Below are 18,688 nucleotides of genomic sequence, written 5' to 3' on the forward strand. Positions count from 1 at the left end.
TAAACTGCAATATCCCTGACTGGGGATAAAAGGTTGATGGATCAAAGTACAGACACTGAGATATGAGGGTATAAAGTTCATAAAGTGGCTATGTTCAAGTGTGGAGTACAATGAGTGGATACGATGATGAGGATGGACTGACCCTCATTTGGTGAGATTTAATGTTCAGGGAGTTTACGGTTCCAGTTCATATGATCTAACGGAGAAAGTCTCTTGGTCCCTTTCTCATAGTCGAAGAACGATGTCACTCTGGCTCACGCCTCTTGGTACTGTCGGTGGCCGGTGATGTGCTCGATATAGATGTCCCTGGACCATCGGATGGACTACATCTCTTTGAAAGCCTGGAAAACCTGCCTTTTCACTATTACAAGGCATTTGTTTCTAGCAGTGGTGAACAGTATGTAACTTTTTAAAACCAAAGGGATAGAATGCTGTTTGTTTTTTAAGCAGCTCTCATACATTTTAAAAACACTTGTTACAATGTGTGTCATAAACAGAATACTTAATGGCATAGTATGGCACAAAAGATGTTGTTGGCACTCATTTAGGATGACTTGCACCAATGACCTACAAGTCATCCCAAATGAGTTCTAATAAAACATTTCAATTGCACCTTATCTATCTATCCCAGGCCAAAAAATTAAGAGCACACATCATCAAATTAGAGATAAAACCATTTACAGGGATCTGCCATTACCGCCCCCCCCCAAAAATTAAACCCCAGGAAATTCAGAGTTAAGACCACCAACAGTGGTTGTCAGGAGAAAGTCCCTGGAATCAGTATTGGAATCTGGTTAAATGTTTGTGTTGAGCAGAGAAAACACTTTTCAGTACCATTCTGGAAAATATGGAGATTCAGTTATGCTTTCTGAAATGGTAAACAATTCTGCCAAGATGACACTAGTACCATTTTTCAATACTCCTTCAGGGGAAACCTGTTGTTGAAACGCATCATCAGAGTTCTATTTTATAGCACAGCCAGTGTTTGCCTATGCCATGAACTGTAAAGAAAAACATAAGTTTCAGTAAGACAACACAACAGACAAAGGAACAGCACAGGTCAAAGGAAAGAAGAACGAACAGAATGTGAGGAGAAGCAAATGCTGGTCTTCTCTATGCTAGGGTTTTGATTGCAAAAATTTTTCCACCACTGTCAACACTCGTGTAAGTTATTTTAGTGACAGTCCTAGGTAGATGTGGCCACCAGTGTTTAACACCATGTCATTTAGACCTTCTCAAAGCAGGTTTAAGCAACACTGTGTTAAACACCAGCTGTCATAAGAACCTTGTCCACATCAGATCTCTTGCTACTACCAATGAAATTGCACCAGTTGAAAAGTTTTGCAACCCAAAAATACAAGAAACACCAAACACATGACCCTACCACATCCATCACCTATGCTGAGGAGGGAGGAGTGTGGATGAAAGTCAAGAGATAAGCATGGAGATGCTTACAAGGACATTAAAGGGAAAAGTTAGTACTGCTGTACAGCACTCAGTGGATATGCACCCATTTACACCAAGGATGAATTTAACTCCTATTTGTTTTAATTCAATTAACCATTTAAAATATTGTCAACCACTTTCCCAATCTATGCTCCCAAGTTTACATCCACCTTCCTCTGACTTCAGTAGCTCTGCAAGTTTAGACAATGTACCTTAACTAGAAAAGAGCCCTACCCTTATTAATTCATACCACTTATAGCTCAGAAAAACCTATTAGGTCATCTAGTCGATCTACCTTTTACAATCTAGTTTTAGGTAATTCAAGCAATAGTATTTCTAGTACTATCCTTGAAGACTATCCTATACACCAACAAATCTCAGTTTCCAGAGTTCTGGGAGGGCATTCCATCAATTCATATAAAGGTGATATAATATTTTCCATCCCAGTCTTTACATGCTAACATTGTTTGCTTTTAAATAGCACTGCAAGCTGAGAAGGTTTTCACTGAGCTACAGATGCTAACATCAAAATCTTTTTTCTGACTGGTACTGTGAATTTTAGTACCCTACAAAGTATGTGAGTAGTTCAAGTGCATCATTCCAAGGTATATTGCCTTTGTTAACATTTCTAGACAGTTTCAGTCATCTCATCTCGATGAGCCTAAATAATTCTGCGAAATCTGCAACTGTGGATTACCCTCTTTCTTAGATCACTAATACACTGAACACTGGTTCTAGTACAAAACATTTGTGCACCCAATTTTCAACATGGCAAAAAGTTAATAGTGACAGTCTAACCCTGTTTTCCTTCTCTTAATCAGTTTTTAAATACATGGTATTCTCTCTCTTACCCCATCTATTAGGTATCCTTAATAGCCTCTTGTGAAGGACTTTATCGAAGTGTTTTTGAAAGCCCTCAGATCAGCTGGTTCTCCTTTAACCACTATATTGTTGACAATCCTAAATAATGTCTTTTTTTTTTTTAAGTTGATGCTGCCCCCTTAAGTCATTTGATGCTCTTCTCTAAAAAGAAGGAAAAAACAACAAACATTCAATTATTGACACTTCTTGAGTACTGGAGCTGCCCAAACCTGCATAAAATGTACATACACCACAATCACAAAATTCAAAAAGAACTGATTTTCTTGCCATTTGTAGTGACTTTGTGACACTAAAAGCTAGACAACAGAATTAGCAAGTCCCAAGACTTGAAATGCAGACTTATTTTCCACATAAATAATTGGCCTTATTATAAGAAGTTACTGGGTGTGGGGCCATATTTAAAAGGAGTTGCCTGACTTTTAAACAAAGCACTCAAGCATTTATATAGTATACATCCTATGTTAATTTTCCCTAACAAAGGCACCCCACCTATCCTATATCCACAGCCTCTTTTTAGCAGATGGTCTTTTTAGCACGGGTGCTAAAATCTCTCTAAACAAAAATATCAAACATCCGGAGGATAATCTGGGTGGGACTGAAGAAATTCAGAATTAACCTTTCCTCTCCGAACACTATATTCCAGGGGTCAGCAACCTTTTGGAAGTGGTGTGCCGAGTCTTCATTTATTCACTCCAATTTAAGGTTTCGCGTGCCAGTAATACATTTTAACATTTTTAGTAGGTCTCTTTCTATAAGTCTATAATATATAACTAACTATTATGTATGTAAAGTAAATAAGGTTTTTAAAATGTTTAAGAAGATTCATTTAACACTAAATTAAAATGCAGAGCCCCCCAGACCAGTGGCCAGGACCCAGGCAGAGAGTGCCACTGAAAATCAGCTCGCGTGCCACCTTCGGCACCTGTGCCATAGGTTGCCTACCCCTGCTATATTCCTTAGTCATAAATGTTGTCATCTGAAAAGCACGAGAATTCCATAAAATCATCAGTTAATTGGATCAAGCCTATACTTTTGCAGATGTTCTTCCCTAAAAGCACCTATTTTAAACAGACTAGAATTGTACCAACAATAGTGTACTAGATTAGAGAAAAGGATGTACAAAATGTGTCCTGACAAAGACTACATAGTGGCCTATAGAGAACTGCCAGGTCCAGCCATTTACAAGATTCTGTTTTTCAGTGGCTCCTCCATCTCAATTATAGCAACATTACAGTTATAAAAAGCTATGTAACAGCTAAGCCCTGCTGGCCATTTGTAGCATACTATTGACACACTATAAAGGAAAATAGCTGTTAAAAAAAAAAGATGCAATAACTGGAAAGAACCAGCTGTATAGTTTGAGCCTACCTATGTGGCAATATCTCAGAGATAGGAGTCTGAAGAAGACAAAACAAAAACAGGATTTTGTAAGCAACTTGGAAAGGACTGACTTTAAAACTAAGCCCTGCAGGACATATAATAAAAGAGGGGAAAAGATGATGTAGGAATAAGGGAAGGAAACTAGAGAGGGAAAGATGAAGTAAAGTAGAAAGCAGAGGGTGGGAAGCAACACAGCAAAAGGTGGAAAGAGAGAAGGAACACCAAGCAATTGAGGCCTTGTCTACACTGGCAAGTTTCTGCACAGTAAAGCAGCTTTCTGCAGTATAACTCCCGAGGTGTACACACTGCCAAGCCACTTAGTGAGCAGAAACTGTGCAGTTGCAGTGCTGTTAAAAAAAAACAAAAAAACCCGACAAGAGGTGTACAGCTTTCTGCTTCGGGGCTACAGCCTGATCGATTGCAGCAGCCTCTGGGAGGTGTTCCACAATGCCTGTTCTCACCTCTCTGGTCATCTATTTTGAACTCTATTGCCCTGCCCTCACGTGACCAACTGTGAGCCTCACCCCTTAAATTCTTTGGGAATTTTGAAAGTCCCCTTCCTGTTTGCTTGGTGACAAGTGCAGTGGTCTCAGAGCATCTTTCCAGGTGGCCATGCCTGCTCCACACACCAGGCAATCCCCCGCTTGGAGCAATGCCAAGCCGCTGGACATCATCAGCACTTGGGGAGAGGAGGCTGTCCAGTCCCAGCTGCGCTCCAGCCATATTATGATACCTACAGACAGGTTTCACGATGCATGACAGAAAGGGGCCATGACTGGGACACATTGCAGTGCAGGGTCAAAGTGAAGAAGCTGCAGAACGCCTACCACAAGGCACGGAAAGCAAACCGCCGCTCGGGTGCTGCACCCATGAGCTGCCAGTTCTACAAAGAGCTGGACGTGATACTCGGTGGCGACCCAACCTCACTGCGAAGGCCACTGCGGGTACTTCGGTAGCTCGCATGCCAGTCAAGAGCGGACCGAGTTGGGAGGAGGAAATCTTGGACAAGGATGTGGAGGGGGACCCAGAGGCAGAGGACAAAACGGAGGTCAGAGATACATGCAGCCAGGAGCTCTTCTCTACCCTGGGGACAGGAATGATTATAAGGCCTCCCCGTAAAGTGCTGGCTCTCCCCAAGAAGCACGTGCCCAGTGTACAGTATGGTCCTGGAACACTGATTTCCCCTGCCCCTGAGGTTACTCACCATTTTGGAGGTCTTGTGGCTCATGTGTGCTTGCCTGGAGACAGTCAGTTAGTGACAGGTAAGTGAATAGTGGCTGAGTTTTAAATCACTGAATCAGTGGTCTGTGTGTTGCAAACAATATTACTTCTGTAAAATGTTGCATTTTGGCTTCACAGATATGACCTTGGAAGCCCAGCCTCCCTCTTTGTTATCAGCAGCTGAACGGCTGTGCAGAATTAGGAAGCACCACAAAGAACTAAAGAGGACTTTCTGCGTGAGGTCATGGTGACTCCGCAGCCGAAAAGCACAAATTGAAGGAGTGGCGGAACAGCAAGAAGAGGGACCGAAAGGAGAACACATCTTGCCAGAACGAAGCCATTGAGCGGCTCTTAAAAGCTATGGAGCGGAAAGAAGACACGTTCCAGGCGCTACTAGCACTGCAAACTAAGGCTACGTCTACACTACCCGCCGTATCGGCGGGTAGCGATCGATTTTTCGGATCGGGATATCGTATCTCATCTATCTAGATATCGATATATATCCCTTCTCGCGCTTCTCTTCCTCCCACCGCCCCGCGCGTGGCGGGGCGGTGGCGCGCGCCGGAGAGGAGCGACATCGATCCCGATGAGGATCGGTCGAGATGATATAAGATACTATAACTTCAGCTTCGTTCAGCTACGTTGAATAGCTGAAGTTGATCGATTTTTATCGATTTTCAGACCAGCCCTAAGCAGCTCCACACTCACCCTCCCCTGCAGCCACTTTCGCAAAACTCTTTCCCATGCGCCCCCCAGACACAGCCAACACACTCTTATCAACCTCCTGGATCCAGTGTGTACCCAGTGCATTCCACCCCCACCCACCCCCCATCACTCCAGCCCTACGGACTTTCAGTACCCACTGCACTCAACATCCATCTGTTACAGTTTAGCCCTGCTGAAGTACAGTACCTGCTGCACTGTACTCCAAAGGACAAGGTTGCATATGATACCTGGACATACACAAATCTAACCATCCCAGGACCCCACCTCCTCCTGGGACCCTCCCTTCCCCCTAGTGCTGATGTGTTTGTTTTTTTTCTTTGTCTCACTCCTCCAGTTGTTGTTTTTTAATAAAAGGATTGTTTTGGTTTGAAAGCAATCTTTATTCCACTAATTGAAAGCAAACACAGCCCTGCAAAGCATCAGGCAATTTTCTCAAACCTTCCTAGTGCATTGTCTGCAACAATCACAATCACCTCCTAGCATTACAAGCACTGCACTCCCAGAGCATAGCAACAAATATTAGTGGCTTTCTGCTTCAAACTGCTGCCTCAAGTCATCCCCAATCCTTATGGCCCACTCTGTGGCCCTCTAATGGCCCTGGTCTCTGGCTGTTCAAATTCAGCCTCCAGGCACTGAGCCTCAGCAATCCAGCCTTGAGTGAAGCTTTCCCCCTTCCCTTCACAAATATTATGGAACGTATAGCATGCGGCTATAAGCATATGAATATTGTCACTGGCCACGTCCAGACTCCCTGAGAGGTGGTAGCTAGGTCAACGGAAGAAGCTCTCCCATCAACATAGCGCTGTCCGCGTCGGGGATTAGGTCGGTATAACTACACTGCTCAGGGGTGTGGATTTTTCACACCCATGAGCAACATAGTTATACTGATGTAAGTCTGTAGTGTAGACCTGGCCCAAGTACCCTACAATGCTTGGGAACAAGAAGGCAATAGTTAAGAGCAGCAAGCCAGAACTCTGATTACCCTATGGTCACAAGCCTATGGAAGTATTAGGATTTCTAAGCATAAGTGAGAGTGCTTTTTCAAAGATGTATTCATCTATTACAGATGAAGTGCATAAAACTATTAATTTTGTACGTTTTTAAAGAAGCTCACACTCTTGTGTTGTTTTCCGCAAACATTGTCAGCAGAAAGCAAAATCACATTTACAATAACCCTAACCTCTGAGAAAAGATAGGGTATTACAGCTTCAAAGACCAAAATTGTTTAAATTTGTTTCTGCCCACAGAACGAAAGTAAAAGGGAAGAGAAAAATATAAACAAGTGAAATGTAAAGACAATAACATGTAGGAAGCTAAGGCAAAATGGTGAACACATTTTTTTTTAAATAACAAAAGACTGCTACTTAAAAGGACAAAATAATTCCAAACAGAACTTCAGAAGTTTTACTTAAAGCCCAAGAATTCTTTATAATGCTCCCTTAGGGTACGCTCTATATCTCCCTCAGTCAAATGTTTCCATGCCTTCAAGTTAATCTCTCACTCTCAACATTAAAATGTTTTTGTTTAATTGATAACATTTTAAGTCATATGCATGTATCTTGTATATAACACATTAATCTATAAACAAAATACACTTGATATTTCAGAAGTGCAGAGATGTTCATTTTGAAAAAGAAAAGTGTTAATGTATTTGCATTTTTAGTTTGCAAGATGGGAAAGTTACTACATTTGTGATTTCTATTTATCTAAAGATATCATCATTCAGTATCTTCAATGCTGTATTAAACAGCTGCAGGATGAGTCAGGTGGAAAATTAGATCTTAAGAGGTTTGACTCTGTAAGGCACTTGTAAGCTTTGACTAGTCCATGATAAACTGAAAAAAAATGCCAATGGGCCTATATACACATAGCAACTCTAACTTAGACTAAGGCCCTGTCTACACTGCCACTCACAGCGCTGCAACTTTCTTGCTCAGGGGTGTGAAAAAACACACCCCTGAGCGCTGCAAGTTTACACTGACATTTTACAGAGCTGAGCCAGCTCTACTCCCAGCGCTGGTAGCTACTCCCCTCCTGGAGGTGGGTTTTTTTAATAGGGCTGAGAGAGCTCTCTCTCAGCGCCGGTGCTGCGACTACACAGCCACAGCAGCGCTTTAACATTGCTAGTGAAAACATGCCCTAAATTAAAAAGACAGCTGAATAAGGACAATTCTGGAAAAAAATCCTCTCTGGCTAGGGCTCCCAACTAGGTACTAATTAGTGCACATTATGATTGGTCTTGGAAAGATTAGATTATTGGTAAATGTTGATTTCATCATATACATAAATCAACAATCAAAATTTACAGATGGCTGAAGAAAATGCTGCTTGAGAATTTAAGGATATTTATTTATATTTTAACAATTATAGAGCTTTAACTTTTTCAATCTCAATCTGTCATTAAATTATTTTATGACCCCCTTCCCACATCTGTGAAAATTTAAATGGATAAAAATAAAAATGCTCAAAAATAAATATTAATATTATCCATCAAAATGTACATAAAATAAATATCAAATTCTGCCAAACCTAATTATGATGTGGACAATAGAATGAGGCCACTGGCTAATTCCATACAGAATACTGTGCCAAAAAAACTGGCAGACATTAACTAAGCTACATTACTCACCTAGAGTGGTTTCAAGCTCATTTGTTCAAATATTCAGTATTGAATCAAGACTGCAGACCAACAATATTGGTTTCTAATAAAACTATCGCCAACAAGTATTTGAGGTCTGTTGTCAATCATCTACATCTGGGATTTTCAAAGTGCTCAATGCTAGCTTTCTTCTGCTCTCTTTTACTTCAACTGAAAAAAAAAAACCACCCTATTAACTGATGACTACCACCACAGAAAGTCATATAGAACAGTGGTTCTCAAACTTGGGCCACCACTTGTTCAGGGAAAGCCCCTGGTGGGCTGGGCTGGTTTGTTTACCTGCTGCGTCTGCAGGTTTGGCCAATTGTGACTCCCACTGGCCGTGGTTCGCCGCTCCAGGCCAATGGGGGCTGCAGGAAGCAGCACGGGCCGAGGGACATGCTGGCCGCCCTTCCTGCAGCCCCCATTGGCCTGAAGCAGCAAACCGTGGCCAGTGGGAACCACGATCAGCCGAACCCGCAGACGCAGCAGGTAAACAAACCAGCCCAGCCCACCAGGGGCTTTCCCTGAACAAGCGGCAGCGCAAGTTTGAGAACCACTGATATAGAATGTTCAGAATAATGAACCCTCTGAATTTCAAATCAAAGAGAAGTATAAAACAAAAGGTATGTTTTATTCCTCTTACAAGAAGTCTTGCAAATCTTTCAGATTTAACCATTACAGTTACTAGACAGGATTTATCTTTATCTTCTGCAGTATTCAAGCGCTATGATTTTATACACAAACTATTTGATAATCCAGAATGGATATAACAGGGGAATGTTCTGCTTTAAACAGCAGGGCACTGAACTATGAGAAGAGAGAGAGTGCATGGCTACATATTTAACAGATACCCATTTACGTCAAAGCTAAATCCAAATTGTTAGTAAGCAGTCAAATAACTACGGTTTAGTTTTTAAATTACTGGAATTATCATGCAAACATCACTTTCTCACTATACTGCTTTCACTGCAGAATGCTTCCTTTACCAGAAGCAAAAACATTCAAATGTGCATGAGACAGAATCCTTACAAGTTGTTAACTACTATTTGAATTGTTTTACACTGAAGTTGACACATTAACTCCTACATTGACAGCATCCCTTTAAAGCAACACTGTTAAATCTAATCAACTGCAAGATGTGAAATAATTCACTGGCAATATTGTGACTTGACTTTTTGTTTGTTTCTCTCCTCTATGGTCACATAAAAGGCCAACCACATCTAAAAGAAATTCTCTGATTCTACAAATAGTATGACTGACCACATGCACTATTATCAAATACAAGATGTTTGCAAATGGGGGGGGCGGGGTTTCAGTGATAGCAACCTTAGTTATTTATATCAATAGTACATAAGACTTCAGACAGAAGATTTTTTTTTAAGGTCTGCCACTTTGAATCAAAAGCAAAATTAAACCAAGAGCTGAAAAATTAAGATCTATAAAACAATCCAGTTGCTTAGTAAAGCACTCTGCGTGTGTACTAAACTGAGGAAGAGATTAAAATAAAATCCATTAGCCTCAAAACAGTGGTAAACTAGCCACAGCAGATAAGAGAACTTCTGACTTTAAGCTTTCATTAAAATTGTTTCTAGACCTTAAGGTCATGAAAATAACCCAAATATAAACAGACTGTAAACAAATGAAGCAGAGTGATCTTCCTGCATGTGCTAGTAGACTACTGCAATGCCCCTTCAACTGCTGATGGTAACTTTACCAAGCAGTAGCAGGATGAAATTAACAAGTTCTAGCCAGTTTCACAAATACAATTCAGAGCCTTGCTGGCAGCAGTGCAACAGTCAAGAGTGTCAGTTTCACCCTGCTGCAGTTAAGAAGAGATAGGAGCAGTAGCAGAGAAAGGCAAAGAAACTATACACTGAAGAAAGAACAGGAGTACTTGTGGCACCTTAAAGACTAACAAATTTATTTTAGCATGAGCTTTCGTGAGCTACAGCTCATTTCTTCGGATGCACAGAATGGAACACACAGACAGGAGATATTTATACATACAGAGAACATGAAAAGGTGGAAGTATGCATACCAATAGGAAGAGTCTAATCAATTGAGATGAGCTATCATCAGCAGGAGGAAAAAAAACTTTTTTAGTTTTAAGCATTGATATCAAGCATCCTTAAAACTACAATACCCACCTGCTGAAGTGAAAAAACAGATTGACAGAGCCAGAAGAGTACCCAGAAGCCACCTACTACAGGACAGGCCTAAAAAAGAAAATAACAGAACGCCACTAGCCATCACCTACAGCCCCCAACTAAAACCTCTCCAGCGCATCATCAAAGATTTACAACCTATCCTTAAAGATGATCCCTCACTCTCACAGATCTTGGGAAACAGGCCAGTCCTCGCTTATAGACAGCCTCCCAACCTGAAGCAAATACTCACCTGCAACCGCACACCATACAACATAAACACTAACCCAGGAACCTATCCTTGCAACAAAGCCCGATGCCAGCTCTGTCCACATATCAATTCAAGTGACACCATCATAGGACCTAATCACATCAGACACGCCATCAGGGGCTCGTACACCTGCACATCTACCAACGTGATATATGCCATCATGTGCCAGCAATGCCCCTCTGCCATGTACATTGGCCAAACCGGACAGTCTCTACGCAAAAGAATAAATGGACACAAATCTGACATCAGGAATCATAACATTCAAAACCCAGTGGGAGAACACTTCAACCTCTCTAACCACTCAGTGACAGACTTGAAGGTGGCAATTTTGCAACAAAAAAACTTCAAAAACAGACTCCAAAGAGAAACTGCTGAACTCGAATTAATATGCAAATTAGATACAATTAACACTGGCCTAAACAGAGACTGGGAATGGTTGGGTCATTACACTAATTGAATCTCTTTCCCTATGTTAAGTTTTCCTCACACCTTCTATGGGCCATCTAAGGGTATGGCTACACTTACGGTTTGCAGCGCTGGTAGTTTGCAGCGCTGGTCATCCAGCTGTGTAGGAGCAGCGCTGGTGTGTGGCCACACTCACAGCTACCAGCGCTGGTGTGTGGCCACATTTGGAGCATTTGCAGCGCTGTTGGGAGTGCTGCATTATGGGCAGCTATCCCAGCATTCAAGTGCACCAACGTGCTTTTCAAAAGAGGGGGGTGGAGGGTGGTGTACTGTGACAGGGAGCGGGGAAGATAGAGAGTGGATTTTTGGAGCCAACACTGTGTGTTAGCTTCCTGGATTGGAAAAATCACAAAATGTTCATGAGCCCTTAGTCTTAACTCTAATTGCAAACAGCCTGCCTCCAACACGGACTCCCCCCTGTTTCACTCACTCCCTGTGGTGTACTGTGACAGGAAGCGGGGAAGAGAGAGATTGGAAAAATCACAAAATGTTTGCGAACCCTAACAGCCTGCATCCAACACTGTTTCCCCTGCCTCTCATTTGATCATTCACAGCCAGGTACAGATAGCTCCTGTTTGCTGTGATCAGTGTTTGTTTTTATAGATAAGCAGTTCAAACAGAGCTCCAATCGGCTCCGTTCTGTTTCATTCACTCTGCCTGCCTGCCTCTCATTTGATTGTTTACTCGTTCACAACAAAACAAAGAGAGTAATTTATAAAAGCATTCTGGGATACACCTTATTCCCTGGAGGCCAATCACAGCGCTGGTGTGTGGCCACACTTGATGACCAGCGCTGGAATCCTTATTCCCCATGCTGAGTGAGGTGTACGGCCAGTGCTGCAGTCAGGGAGTTGCAGCGCTGGAAGTGCCCTGCAGGTGTGGCCACTTACTAATTGCAGCACTGGTGGAGGCTTTCCAGCGCTGCAAATCGCCAGTGTAGCCATAGCCTTAATTATCACTTCAAAAAGTTTTTTTTCCTCCTGCTGATGATAGCTCATCTCAATTGATTAGACTTTTCCTGTTGTTACGCATACTTCCACCTTTTCATGTTCTCTGTATGCATAAATATCTCCTGTCTGTGTGTTCCATTCTATGCATCCGAAGAAGTGAGCTGTAGCTCACAAAAGCTCATGCTAAAATAAATTTGTTAATCTTTAAGGTGCCACAAGTACTCCTGTTCTTTTTGCGGATACAGACTAACACGGCTGCTACTCTGAAACCTATACACGGAAGGACCCCATAAAAGAGAAGATGCAGTAGGCATGTAGTACAGGCATCTCCCCAGATCCTCCACTTCACAGCTGGCTAAGCAGGAGGGAGTAAAGCAAGGCTTAGGGCTTGGCTACACTTACAAATTTGCAGCGCTGCAGCAGGGTGTGAAAATACACCCTCTCCAGCGCTGCAAAGCGCCAGTGTGGTCAAAGCCCCAGCGCTTGGAGCGCGGCTCCCAGCGCTGTACGTTATTCCCCACAGGGAGGTGGAGTACGGACAGCGCTGGGAGAGCTTTCTCCCAGCGCTGGCGCTTTGACTACACTTAGCACTTCAAAGCGCTGCCAGGGCAGCGCTTTGAAGTGTAAGTGTAGCCAAAGCCTTAGTCTACTCTAGAAGTTTGCTGGTACAGCTATACAGCAAACCCACTAAGGGCTTGGCTACACTTACAAATTTGCAGCGCTGCAGCAGGGTGTGAAAACACACCCTCTGCAGCGCTGCAAATTGCGGCGCTACAAAGCGCCAGTGTAGTCAAAGCCCCAGCGCTGGGAGCCGCGCTCCCAGCGCTGTCCGTTATTCCCCACAGGGAGGTGGAGTACGGTCAGCGCTGGGAGAGTTTTCTCCCAGCGCTGGCGCTTTGACTACACTTAGCGCTTCAAAGCGCTGCCGCGGCAGCGCTTTGAAGTTTAAGTGTAGCCATAGCCCTAGTGTAGATGAGCTTAGACCTGCAAAAACATTCTTACTTCTATAGTAAAATGCATTTCTTGACTAAAAGAAAAACAAATTATTAAAATAATTTTAAACAGACTTGGCAGAATTTGATTTTTATATAATCTCCATGAATATCATTGTTCGATTTTAAGCCTTTTTTCTGATTTTTATTTAAATGTTCACAGTTGTGGGGCACTGGGGGAGGAAGTCAGACAATTATTTAATGACATGATGAGATTCAAGTAGTAAAAGCTGAGATTCCAAAAGTAAAAGCTTTATAATTGAAAACAAAATATTACATCAAAATATACAAAGGAAATATCCTTAGAACTCTAAAGTTCTCAAGCAGCATGTTTCTTATTTTGTCTCGCTGTACATTTCAAGTATTATCTGGGGAAATAATTTTTTCAGCAGTTTGTGTGAAATTGACATTAACTGATAAAAATCAAATCCTTACAATGCTGATTATATCCTTCCTGTACAACTATTTTTGTCTTCCTTATTTTGGATCTTTCTTGCACAATAGTCACTGCAAGTGGAGAGAAATGCTTATGGTTTATTAAAACTTTACAGTTCAAAGAAAGATGCCTAGGACTAATGGCACCAATTATTAACTGCTGAAAAGATCAATTAGATCTTGTAGGGCTTATGAAAAGCAACAGATGCCAAAGAGTGGGACACTATAACAATAAAGACAAAGGGGGTGGTTTTTGCTCAGATAGCTTTGCCCCATACTCCCTTCAAATTAACAGAATGAACACCTAGGGATATTACAAGTATTTTAGAAATAATATTATAGCATCTTAAAGTGCACAATTGAATTTATCTTATAAAAAGTTACATGAAAAAATGTAAGCCTTAAAAATATGTTTTAAGATGTTAAGTACTGTTTGAAATCTTTTGTACACTACCCAAAACCATCTACATTTACCAGGTTTCATAACACACACCATGCCCAATGCTGAGAACACTCAGGATTGCCCCTCAAAGCTCTAAAATATATAGCCATGCAAAACTGCAGGAATCTAATATTCCTATCCAGTGATAAGTAGATTTCAAGTACAGATGGAAAAGGCAAGTTGAAGGGGACTATATGAAATGTGATCCTGCAGGTTTACATTTCAAGGGAAGAGCCAAGCCTGTCTTCAAGGCATAGAAAACTTCTATCTTCACAATTACCTATTAACGAATATTGGATACCCCATCATCTGTTCCTCTTTTTTCTTAAAAATTACAAAGCCAAATGATACAAACTATTTGTTTAAAATGAAGCTATTACCAAGCAAGCTGCTTCAATGGGTAGGGAAGCAGAAACCTGAGAGCCAAAAGTGAAAGAGCAGGTCAACCAGTTGGTCTCCTTTCTTAAACATGAAGCACTTTTTAATTAAAGATGGATTGATTTACACAATAGGCACTGACAGAGATACAACTGTACAGACATTAGGTATACAATTAGTTCAGTTACCATGGGGAGGAAAAATTGTACTGTGGTCAAATACAGACATGCTGCCATGACATTTTGTCTGCACCAAATTATACACATTCATCAAGAACGCAAGACATTGATAGCATCCAAATCTGACTGAAGACGACTTATTTGGATGCCTAATTTTTTTTTCTGCCTATGATTCTGGTGGAGACTCATCAGGACCCATAACTGTATGGCAATAATACTGAACCAATGCTCTATCACCAAATGAGGTTCAAGGCCTTACACATGGCTCTCTTAGGCACCTCTTTTGTACTACACAGCGCCATACAAAAAGAGTGTTAGGCAAATGGCCAAGAGTCTCTAGGCTGCTTCTTATTCCTCTCTTGTAGACAAGAAAGTAAAATGACAAGAGGAATATTGGGCCAAATTCATCAGTGACATACGATCAATTAAGTTAACACCAAGGATGAATTCGGCACCTTTGGTAAGAATGCCACAAAAATGACAATTATCAATTCTGACATGGCATTGTAATGACGTGTCGATGCATGAAAATGCTGCATTGTGGTGAGAGTCATGACTCAACATCATGGCATGATCCTCCAAATTAACATGTTGTGGATCTCCATGACTCCATTCACTGGGTGAAACCTGGATCTACCCTGAATCCTGATTATTTATGGACCCAAGACCCTAAACTGTACAGTCAGAATAGAGACCAAATCTAGCTACTTCCACATAAATAAATTCAGACCTCCACAAATCTGAGCATCAGTGCTACAAAAACCCAGATCCAGCAATTGGATCCTGTAGGATCTATCCTATTTTGGCCCTCACCAGCCAAATTCTATGACATGAATGAAGTATGGCTGCTTCTATGGCACTAAAACAGTTCAGACCCCATTGCATCCCAGCACTCAAGCTTAGCTAAAACCTAGATCTGTCATCTGGAGCTTGGCAGTTTTTTGGCCAACACTGTACAACCTAAATAAAAAATTGTGTAACAACATTGGAAAAAATCTGGATCCTGACACATCTCAGCCCAGTAGCACTGGAGAAATAAAATCTTGTACCTGGATCCTGCTAATTTTTTAACTCCAGTCCCCCAAATTCTACTCTCCAAAACAAAACAAAAACAGTAGGTCCCAGTGGACCTTAAAAAAAAAAAAAAAGTAGACCTTTTTGCAAACTGGCACAACAGAAACACAAGTAGATTCTTCTTGAGCCAGGTCTTTTTTCTAAATCCCAAATCCCAGAATTCTAGCTAAAGAGAAATGCAACTCCAATTCTACTGCAAAAATCCACAGACTGCTCACTAGCACTGCAAAGACACATCTGTACCCAGAGTCTTTTGGAGCCTACAATTTTTTTACCTCAAGCTCCCAAACTGGACTGTGAAATTAGACAACACAGGTTGCTAATCTCACTCAAACAGAAAAATCTAGACTCTAACACTTCCTGGCGCAAGAACAATGCAGAAAACATATACCTGGCACTTACGTCTCACCAGATCCAGCAAATTTTTATCCACAAACCTCAAAATTTTACTGTTTAGAATCTAGCTGCTCCTAGGACATCACAGAAGTCTGGCCCCTGACACCATGAGCACTTGAAACAATCCAAATATGGCTCTGGATCCAGCAAGGTCTAGCCCAGTTTTTCCATCTCCAAAGTTTTACCTTTTAGCTACATACACCCAAAGTAGAGTTTGCCTTTTCTACGCTAGTTTTCTATTTAACTTGTACAATTGTACGTGTGGGGGGGGGGGGGGGAGTAGCAGAGTTACAGAGAGTGGCACAGAGTGGAAAGAAGTGGAAGCTATGCAGAGGGGTCCTAGCTGTGTTGGGGCCTCACCTCCTGGATGCGTTTGCGAGCCCGCTGCAGCACCTCTTCGTAGCCCTTCTGCCGCAGTTCACTCAGGCTCTCGTAGTACTCTTCGGGGTCGTCGGTCTCGGTGAAGAGCACCTGGGAAAGGATCTTCCACCCGCAAGTGTCCAAGCTATGGCCAAGGTAAACCTGTAACTGGTAACACAGCGCGTCCATCTCCTGCTCGGACAGCTGCGGGGCCCCGAACAACACCGTCCACATGCCCGAGGGCTCCTCGGGGAAGACGGGCAGGCAGGGCTCTAGCTCCGAGTTCACCGAGCACAGCTGCTGATGCACGGCCCGCAAGTCCTGGAAGGAGAAGAGGCCGGCCCAGCTGCACTCCTCCCCCGAGGAGTCCGCGTCTGCGGCCGGCTCGGCACCTTGCTGCACGGGTCCCGCGGGCTCATCCTTCACCAGCTCCAGCACCTCGATCTCCTCGGCCGCACCAGCTGGGCTCGGCGCCGCCGCCTCCCTGCTGCGCGGAGGCCTCCGGACCGGACTGGCCTTCGTCCGCAGCGGGCTCTTTAGCATCGCTTCTGCCCCGGCCGCGGCGCCCTTTTCGGTGCTCCGGAGCAGCGAGTCCGCGCGGGGATACGAGGAGCTCCTGGCCGGGCTGGAGTCCGCCCCACAGGCCGGGGTCCGGCGGGCCGCGGGGGCGTCAGCCTGGGCAGGGGCCCTGTGCTCCGGCCCCCCGGGGCTGCCCCGGCGCAACTCCCGCGAGCCGCTGCGCTGCCGCTGAGCCGTCCGGTTGTGGCAGGTGACGGCGAACTTGCCCTCGATCTCGTTCCAGGCCACGATGAACGCGAACTTGTGCTTCTCTCGCTCGAGGAAGGCGTGGGGCCTCACCGCCACCCAGTCCGCCTCCAGCGTCTCCTCCAGCGCGAAGGCGGACATGGTGCCCCGCTACGCGCCCGCGCTAGGCATCCGCATCCGCCGCCGGCTCACTGCCCGCCTTCAGCCATCTTGGGGGAGAAGGATGCGCCGGGGGGAACGGCCCCTCGCGAGCTCGGCCTCCCGCTGCCGCTCGTCGCCCAGCGCGCGCGACGCGAGCTGCGCCGGCCCCGCCTCCCGCCGCGGTATCGTCCTGCACCGGGCGGGCGGGCGCCGCCGCGGACAATACAACTCCCCGTACAGGTACTTCGCACGATCACGTGGGCAGAAACAGGCTCTGTTTACAAGCGACGCGGCCGCTGCGGCATCTCACCCCGCCTTAGGGTCCTGTCCCGCCCCCAAGCCACTTGCTGTCCCCGCCCCTCCTCCGGCTCCTCTCCTGTGAACGGCGCGGGCGGTCGGCCGGCCGGCGCTCCTCCCCCGCACGCCGCCAGACAGAGCTCCCCCCTCCTCCACGGGGATGCTCCGCCCGTTCCCCTGCCTCACGCTGTCACCGGTCGGTAGCCTGCGTCAGGCTCAGCGGAGCGGCGCGAGGAGCCGCACGTGCGGCGTTCAGAATCGCGGCGGCCCAGCCGCCATGGGGAGGGGGAGCTGGGGTCGGCTTGTCCGGGGAGCAGGCGCAGGCGCAGTTGGAGGGAAACAAAATAAAAGCAACAGTTGGGGAGAGAAGAGCCTGTGCCGGCCGGTCGAGGCCTGAGCGACACGTTACTCTCCTCATCGTCTGTGTCGGGGGGGAGGGGATTTAACTGGCGTCTCGCCTTCCCTGCAGCGAGGGGTAATTCGAAGTCAGTCCTCCGCCCGACCCCACAGCTGCTGGCTCTGGCGGATAGAATGTCCAGGGGGAAGTGCTATGGGGCGCTGCCACCTCTGGGATAACGGGGTAAGGGAGGAGGGGTCAATTCCTCCATCTCTGTCAGTTCCGGGGCAGCTCGGCTTTCACGCTTCCTTTTGTCTTTGAAAACCCATTGTCTCTCTGGGTCCCATGATTTAGTTTCTCTTCCGTTTCTTGGCATATCATCCTTCTTTTTCCTTCCAACAAATCTGTAATCCCAAAACAACGTCTAGGGATTCTCCCCTCATTAGCTGCAACTCCGTGTAGGAGTCAAACAGACAGCAACTAATCACTAACCCATCCTGCTGTTTCACTTTCTCCTCCACTGTCCTCTCTTCTCACACAAACTTTTGTTTCCAAAATTGCTTCCCTTGTTTTGGTTGGCTTGGGATTTTTTTGTACTCTTCACCTGCCCCAAATACAGTCTTTCCGGGAGAAATGGGAAAGGGTTTGGTGTTTTATGTAGGTTATCTTATTTCCTTATATTGAGTTACTCTGCAAACCCAAACATTCTCCAAACACGGAGGACCAAAGACACTGTACAAAGCCATCTCATGTACCCTGGAAAATT

The 18,688-nt window shown here is 44.4% G+C and overlaps 1 protein-coding gene across 2 annotated transcripts in view; it reads right to left on the reverse strand.

Moving 5' to 3' along the window:
* The window catches only part of JMY (junction mediating and regulatory protein, p53 cofactor), a 134,973-nt gene extending 117,417 nt beyond the window's left edge, over positions 1-17,556 (reverse strand). For both annotated transcript variants that reach the window (XR_005600510.1, XM_039544878.1), the window contains exon 1: positions 16,383-17,556. Coding sequence is in view for 1 of the 2 variants with exons in the window: in XM_039544878.1 (XP_039400812.1) it covers positions 16,383-17,288 (906 nt within the window). In the remaining variant the exon portion in view is untranslated. The remainder of the gene's footprint in view (positions 1-16,382) is intronic.
* Positions 17,557-18,688: the final 1,132 nt, after the last annotated feature.

Source organism: Mauremys reevesii, linkage group 6 (assembly GCF_016161935.1).
Source record: "Mauremys reevesii isolate NIE-2019 linkage group 6, ASM1616193v1, whole genome shotgun sequence".
In the NCBI taxonomy this organism is placed as follows: Eukaryota; Metazoa; Chordata; order Testudines; family Geoemydidae; genus Mauremys; species Mauremys reevesii.